The following is an 8170-nucleotide window of genomic DNA, read 5'->3' as shown; positions in this document are numbered from 1 at the left end:
TTAAAAAGTAACATACCTAATGCACACTCATCAGTTCCTGGCAGGTTAAATCAGGATTACACAACTCAGTTGTTTTCAGTCAGATGTACCTTTCAACATGTTTCTCATGTAACCCAGTACTCCTCTCCAAATTACGTTTCCCAGAATCTTGATTGCAAATTAACACAGTGCAAAAATGAAAGAAAATTTATTGTAACGGACGGCCTCTTGAGATGCACCCTCTCGTTTTCAAGAGGTCCGCACAAATTCTAATTACAAATTCAAAAATCAGGATCACATGAAACCATTTTATTAATGTTCTTTGTTTTCTCTACAGATATAAAGTCATTTACACAAACAACCCTTACCTTTTATTTCACATTCTTGTGTTGCCTGTCAAATATTGACTATGCAGCTTTATAGCACGTTGACTTACAAAAATATTTCAATTTCTTTGCTCACTGTGACACCACCCCTCCGCATTTTTATGGTTCATGTACTTAAAAAGAAAGTGATCCTAAATAAATAGCTTTAAAAAAAAAAAACAAAGGTCGAGGAAACATAGGCTTGAAGTATTACATTGCTGGGTTTAAACAGCAGTTGGAGGCGATAGACACAGTAGGTTTTAATACTCTGCTTAGTCGTTCTATATCTTTTCTGTACCTGTGTTATTACAGTACCTGTAGCTGGGAGCAGTCACAGTAAAACTGGCCCAAAGGTGTCAAAGTTCTAAACTGGGTAATCTGGTGCTTCACTGCTTTTTACAACTGATCATTAAAAAGGTCCCATATTGTGCAGAATTCACCTACAAGTGTTTTCTCACAATAATATGCGTCTCTATCCAGTCAGTCAACTCTAACCCAAACTTTTTTTTCTGCTCTATTTCTCAGAAAGTGAAAAACAAGGCCCTTTTGTGAAGTCACAAAGATCACCGACGTCTCTCCCGCTTTAGTTTCAACACCCACAGCCAGCTGTTAGCTGTTGGCTCCGCCTGCTGAGGTAAAGCCGCTCCACTGGAGTTTAGGATAAAAAACAAAGGTATGAAAATTCGCACAATATGGGACCTTTAACCCAGAGTATCATTAGAGCTTTATTACATATCACGCTAATTTGATCTTACCCTCTCACAAGGCCTTATTTAGTTTGAACAATCTGTTTGACCCCCAACACAGGAAATTATAAACACCACATAAAATTAGGCCCTAATCAGAGGTTGCTTGGGAAAAAATAAGTGCAGTCCATGAAGGGAAAAGGCAACTGAGTCACCTGAATGCACCTGAGCTCACGTCAAACAGGGGGGGGGGGGGGGGGGCAAGAAGAAGAAGAAAAGAAAAAAATAGCATTCAACGTCTTAAATCAAAGGCAAATGTTTTATAGACGGCTGGGAGGGAAGGAGGTACTCTATGTGTGTGTGTGTGTGTGTGTGTTTCTGCTTGTAGGAAGCAGCACCTTAAAAAAAACAAAAACAATCAGTAACATTTCAGTCATCTTCCTCTCACACAGATAAGAACGCTGATGCCGCAGTCATGTCCACTTCCGTCTCCGACCAGCTGGTGTCACTCAACGGCTTCTTCTTCTCACAAAAGGTTTATTGTAACCGATAAGGCGACTTCGCCTCTCCTATGGGGCTTCAGTGTTTTGACTCGTCGGAACCTTATTTAACTCCAGCAGAGTGGTGGGTGCGCGAGTGCTCAACCCGCGTGAGACTGAGCCGCGGAGATGCCGGCTAGGAGACGAGGACGTGGCTTTAGCTCTCAATGTCAAACGTTCTGAGGGACACAAAGTCAAAACTACAGCTCTAAATAGCAAACTTAAATTTTACACTTATGTACAGAGAGGGAACCTGAAAGTCTCTCGTCCGATTAAAGTCCAGCATCGGGTTTGATGAAGAGTGCGGAGAGGGCAAACGCCAGGAAAACAATCCCTCCGATGATTGTTACTATGGAAACAAGTCAGGGAAACAACATTTCAATTACGACGCAAGTAAACCGAGTGAACGTCAGTGGAATATTCGGTCAAATTTATTGACAGTCTCTTCGTGATTAAAAAAAAAGGAGGTCAAAATCTCACCTGTTCTGACCGATATCTTCTGGGCGATCATTCTCCCTCCGATCACAGCCAGTCCTGTGCACAGACAGTGTCCCAGGGTCCCACCTACCGCCACTCCAAACGGATCCTGGGAATTTTAGAGATGAAAAACTACTTTGTTATGACACACAAACAAAGAAAACCACCCAAAGACAAATATCATGTCTTTGTTTGTGGTCTTAAAGTCTCAAGGGATGTCATTAGTTTAGCACTTGCACGACCTGAGGGTGAAAGTCAGACTAATATCCCCAGAAAAATAAAGTGACACCTGGTTGGGAACGGAGAAGCTACTCGGCAAGGACCTCATTTTCATTATTTTAATTCAACAATATTGAGTAGCATTTAATGCTCTGTCCTCCCCCAGAAAGCGATGCGCCAGTTGCTGTTCTTGCTACGATCATTCACGTTTATTCATGTTTGCCTCAGTCGATTCCGTTTGGTGGTTAAAGGTCTTGTGCAGACAGCGACCAACCTCTCTCGCGGCCAAGATGATGGTGGTGAGCTGCGAGCGGTCGCCCCACTCTGCCAGGAAGGTGAGGGTGAAGGCTTGGATGAAGATGGGCGAGACAAAGCTGTGCCACTTCTTCTGCGGGACGGCCGTCCCTGTTCCAGCCTCCACGTCCGGAGCTCCGTTCACCTGTTTGGATCGCTGGAGCTGCAAAGACGAAGATCCATCAGCACAGCTCGCAAAGTGCTGAATGTTTCAACGCTTAAGCAACAAACCAAAACATGCCACTTTTCACCTCCTTGTACTCTTCGTGCCAACAATCACTCTGTGAAATCAGCCTCCGATTGCATTTCAGGACAAGGTGCATCAACGCAGTCATGCATACCAGATAGGAATAACCAAGAGAATAGTCATTTATGACAACAGATTTTTTTTTCTCATTTTCTGGTGAGTTCACCAACAAGAAAGAGACTCTGCCTACTGTTAGAAGAAAGCACTAGTAAAAACACATTTGCATAATATTGGACCTCTGCCTTGTATATTTGAAGGCATAAATCCTACATGTAGATTTAGGGGGTGACGCACCAAAATAATTCACAGTGCTCTCTCGCTATCCGAGTGTTTCCCACGTTTAACATGAACTTATTATTACTGGACAAAAACCTTCGATGTACCTCTTCGTCCTTCTTCTTGATCTCCGCCTGCACCTCCTCCAACTCCTCCTGGCCTTCATCGGGGCTCATCCTCAGGCCTTCTCGCAGCATGCGGATGCCAAAGATGGCAAAGAGAGCAGTGGACACGTAGTATGTGTAGATTCTGGGGATGATGGTTGTGGCATAGCCAAACAGCACTGAGGAGGACACACAAAAATCAATTTGCTGTCGTTCCTGCATGAGAAGGAACGAGCCGAGCATGTGCGCGCCCACGTACCGGAGAGGCAGGTCATGAGTCCCAGGGCCAGCATAGCTCCTACCAGCACGGTGAGGCGGTTGTAGCGCATGGCCATGATGGCGGCGATGAAAAACGTCTTGTCGCCCAGTTCGGACACGATGATGACGGAGATTGAAGCCACGAAGGCGTGGATGAATCCCAGGTTTCCTTGACTGGCAGCATCTTGGGCAGCGACTGGACCCACTGGTCGCACCGTGGGAACTTTCTGAGGGAGGAGAGCAAGCGAGCACCAGTTACAGAGGAGAGCTGCGCTGCTCACACTTGTGCTGGTTGTGATAGTTTTTTAATACATATATTTTTGATTTTACCACCTTTGACCTACTGTTATTTTGTATGCGTGTAAACTGACACGGTTGGACAGAATTTCATTGTACATTGACAAAAAAATATTCGACCCTATTCTAAATCTGTGACAGCGCCAATTGTCGGTCAATATGCAATATCGGAAATCGGGCCATTGTGACGTTACAAAGGGTTTCCTCACACGAGGTTGTGCCAAAACCTACCAGTTAGGATTTGATGTTTTGTCTCCCATTCTCATTACCAACCTCTTTTTTGCAAGCGGTCGTAAATAGAAGGCTAAATAAACTGTTCTCGGGTAGTCGTGTCGTTTTATAAGGGAAACTATCAGGTGCGTGGGAGGAAAACGGATCTGAACTCGGATGGGGATATGACTCGTTTCAAAAACCAACAACAACAACACATAAATTAAATGCACAAATCGAGCCGTGGCGCGTCAACGTGACCTCTAGTTGCAGAAGTGTCAGTCACCATTCGTTTCCACGGAATATTTGCTATGTTTCGCTCGAAAGACGAGCTGAGAACTCCTGGAGCTCACGTTACACCCGGAACGAGGCGCCGCTGCTAGCGAGTGCGGGCTAGCTCGGAGGAGCTAGGAGGCAACGGGACGCGAGCTTCCAGTTGGTTTACAGCTCAACACTGTCGCGTACATTCATTAAAACGATGTGGGGCTATTTGACTGAGGATACTACCTCCTGCTTGGGCTGCTCCGGAACAGCTGCGTTGTGTTGTTCCTCTGGAACGGCGGCAACTCCGAGCGACAACAGAAACACGACGGCGAGCGGAAACAACACACATCTCACACTACTTCTGTCAGACCGTCCATTTCCTCCGCGGACCATTGGAGGCATTCTGGCTTTAACAACAACAACGAAAAATAAACCTTAACAAATTCCGCTGCTGCTAGCTGTTATTTTTACCCCCCCAAAAAAATCACTTAACGTAAGCGGCAACGGAGCTGTACAACTTCATATTAGCATCCTAAAGCGATTCCAGGGACGCTCGGCTGATACACGTCACGAACACACCGACCGGGCCGAGCGGTCGCGACGCGAAGCGGAAGTCAGAGTCTTTGTGACGCGCCGGTTCAGGCGGGATTTGAAAGTTGATTGGACTATGAAACAAGTGAACTCACTTTTATGTGACGTATATGTAAGACGGCGCAGTGATTGGATAATTGGCTTGCCAGAATGAATTTATTGTTCTGAAACGTAACAACAGTTTAAAAACGAAATAGCCTCTTAATTAAAACGAAGTAAAATGAATAAATACTTAACAAGAGAATTACAAAATAATAAACTTTAAAGTGATGTTTTAGACTGTCACGATTTTTTTTTTTATTTATTTAAATTATTTTTAGGTGTTCTTGTCGCATTTATTTTTTTGCGTCCGGCCATTTCACTTTAAATATCATCAAGCTTTTATTTTAACGACCGCATCCAACGCGATACCTTTAGTAACTGATATTCAATGTATTCAGACAGACATAGACTGACAGACATAGTGAGGTGAGCATTATTAAAAAGCAGGAACAGGTGGATGTTATTTCAGGGCTTTTTTTTTTGTATAACAGAACTTTTTGTACAAAAAATAAAATACACTTAGATTTACACATTTACATTGGGACCTTTAACTGTACAAAGCTTAGAATGTTTACACAGCTTAAAATAATACGTTAAAAACCCTTTCAACCCTAAAATTAACACTGCTTATGCAATTTAAGGGGGGGGAGTTTGACTTTGTAACACCAAGAGAATTCAGTGTTGGAGAGAAAGGAGAGTTTTGGTCTGACAGATTCACAACCACATTTAAATTGTACTGTCTTTCTTTGTGGTCAGGTGAAGGGCATCACAAAGATCTTATTATAGCACGAAGGGTATAAATGCTTTTCTGTGTTTCGGGTAAGGCCTGTACTTGATCACATAAAGTTCATGACAGAGCTGCGCCGCCAGTGCCTGGTTCGTGAGAACATAAAGGGCAAGGAGCCACCAGGTGAGGGACTGGCCTCCGAGCAGCAAACTAAAGGAGACGTAGATCAGCAGCTCGGCAAAGTAGTGCGGACAGGACACGAGCTCGAACCAGCCTCCCACTGGCATCCGGTGGGCCAGAGTCTCCACTGCTCCTGGAGGACAAGAGACAAACAGTAACAGGAAGCATCAGGAGCCTGCATCGTCCACAACTGATCTTGATTTTTTTTCACTGCGCCATCTAGTGGAAAGCAGGTTATCTTGCTGAGGGGCTTGTAGAGGATAGTTTTGAGGGCAGCGTGAACAGCTGTTATTCACAGACACAATCTCTGCCTCACAACAGTGCAGTACAGTGAATTATCCTGTAAATGTTTAGCTGTTATTTTTGGTCAATAAAAGCTTCGCAAACAAACTTGCACTTCCAAGTAAGCCAATTATGTTCACTTGACCTGAACTAAAATCTATTGCTCTACATGGGCTCCTTGATGCACAAAGCTCACCTGACTTGCTGACCCGAAGCCTGGCCAACAGAACTATGCACTGATGCTGCAACAGTGAAGCACCAATAAAAAGTGCACCACCTGCTATGTGGAACCAGCCCAACTGTGAGAGGAGAGTTCCACTGCCTGGTAAAAGAACAGCAGCAACGTTAGAACAATAAAACAGAATCAAGCAATCCACAGTGCAGAGAGTGACAAACGACTCCAGTTGAACCTTGTCCTTGACGGTCTGAGCAGAGCGCCGTCAAACCCAGCAGGACGTAGTACCCCAGACCAAACATGTACTGCACCAGATGAACGGCTCCGGTGTCGGAGAAGACACTAACACACAGACACTCCCGCAGCCTCCTCAGAGAGTGGACGCAGATCAGCGGCAGCAGCAGCAGAGTCGACAGCTGTGGGACTGAACACAGCATGAGAATCAAACATGATAACCAGTTTGGCCCTGGTGAAGGAGGAGGTCAGCCTACCTTCTTTGCTAGGGCTTGGTACGCTGGTCAACGTGTCCAATATTCTAGTCAGCCATGAGGGGTACGACTGGCCCTGAAATCGGAAGTTCAGGTGGAAGACAAGGAGAAGAGTATTCCAGCTAACGGATACAGCATAGAAATGCCAAAACCACCTGAAAGACAGGGCAGAAAAATAGCCCAGATTGACAGATTATTGTTTAGTTGCTAGTCTAATGGAAGCTAGTATTCCTGAGATCCTGAGAAGTGAAACATTATAACAAAATTCAAATGTAAATCCTATTTCAAAACAAAACAATCAAACAAAAACCACTACAGAAAAGGAAAAACAGCAGAGTTGATCACTTTAAATCTGAGGCAGTATGTCCAAACATCATTCAATAAAAATCTCCCTGGTGATTGGTCTTGTAACAGCACATTCTACATTCAAAACTTAGAAGTAAACAGCAATAAAAGAAATGCATGGTTGTAATAAACGAATAAACAAATTGCGAGACCAGAAAAGTTACCTCTTTGGCACGTCAAATACACGCAGCCATCTGCCGCGTTTGTAGCTTTCTTTCGTTTTCCCGTAACGAATAAGATCCTGAAACAGCACAGACAGCCGACATGTTTTGTATTTTATTGGTAGGTATGACGAGACTTTGTGAACACAAAAGGCTGCGAGGAAACAAACAGCCAAAAAGGTCCAGAGAGCATCGACAGGACTCGGGTTCATTTTCCCGAGTCCAGCTGGTGCGCTACGCTGATGTTGTGTGCGACGTTGAGAAGGGACCGACGGTAAAAGTCCGTGGGCACAGTAGTTCCGGGTGTGGAAAAGATTTTGACGTGAAGGAGTTTTATTTAAATCATTTCAATGGAAGAATTTGTGACAAATTTGGTCCTTTGCCATATTTTTGTCTTGTGGGTGGGCAGGAAAGAACTTAATTGACATTTTATGCAAACCTAATAGAAGAAACGTAATCCCACTTTAACTGTCTACCTTCTGCTTCAGCAAATGTTTTACATTTACCATGGTTAATACAACTTAAATATTCTAACGGAATGATTTTTTTTTAAATTTTCACATTACAATTGTGTTTGCTTTTTACGTTAATTTAAAACATAAACCTGAGGGTGAAGTTTGTTTTTACAATTCCTAAGTGGGATTGAAAAATAATAGACACAAGATTAGAACACAATTTCAATGAAAAGCTATTGAACATGTTCTTTTGACGGTCTAGCCTGCGTTAAATCTTGTATTTTAATTCTAATTTGTGGAAATGTACAAATAGCATGTGACAGCATTAAACATCTGCACCACTTTGATCTTGGGGACAGTGTTGACTGACCAAGTGGCCTGGACACTTCACTCATAAGCGACTTTACGCTGAGTTGTCTTCACACTGGTCCGTCTGTGTTTACAGTACAGCATTACACTGAGGGCAAGCAAAGTGTTTTTTTTGGTGAAAAGTCTTTGAGGCATTAAAG

The 8170-nt window shown here is 43.7% G+C and overlaps 2 protein-coding genes across 2 annotated transcripts; both read right to left on the bottom strand.

Annotated features, from left to right (window-relative positions):
• Positions 1–273: 273 nt before the first annotated feature.
• Positions 274–4836, bottom strand: tmem165 (transmembrane protein 165). The gene is made up of 6 exons (XM_076039668.1): positions 4459–4836; positions 3446–3671; positions 3190–3365; positions 2540–2722; positions 2050–2155; positions 274–1918 (listed from the first exon to the last, which is right to left on the bottom strand). The coding sequence occupies exons 1-6, from the start codon at positions 4615–4617 to the stop codon at positions 1842–1844; spliced, it is 927 nt and encodes a 308-aa protein (XP_075895783.1). The 5' UTR covers positions 4618–4836; the 3' UTR covers positions 274–1841.
• A 699-nt stretch (positions 4837–5535) lies between these two features.
• srd5a3 (steroid 5 alpha-reductase 3) lies at positions 5536–7498 on the bottom strand. The gene is made up of 5 exons (XM_076039147.1): positions 7210–7498; positions 6704–6855; positions 6448–6636; positions 6234–6359; positions 5536–5888 (listed from the first exon to the last, which is right to left on the bottom strand). The coding sequence occupies exons 1-5, from the start codon at positions 7416–7418 to the stop codon at positions 5629–5631; spliced, it is 936 nt and encodes a 311-aa protein (XP_075895262.1). The 5' UTR covers positions 7419–7498; the 3' UTR covers positions 5536–5628.
• Between the last annotated feature and the right edge of the window lie 672 nt (positions 7499–8170).

This window comes from Nelusetta ayraudi, unplaced genomic scaffold (assembly GCF_046127955.1).
Source record: "Nelusetta ayraudi isolate G7.1 ecotype Tasmania unplaced genomic scaffold, CSIRO-AGI_Nayr_v1 ptg000059l, whole genome shotgun sequence".
Lineage (NCBI taxonomy): Eukaryota > Metazoa > Chordata > Actinopteri > Tetraodontiformes > Monacanthidae > Nelusetta > Nelusetta ayraudi.
The sequence above is the reverse complement of the archived record's forward strand: the minus strand, read 5'-3'. Positions and strand labels throughout refer to the sequence as shown.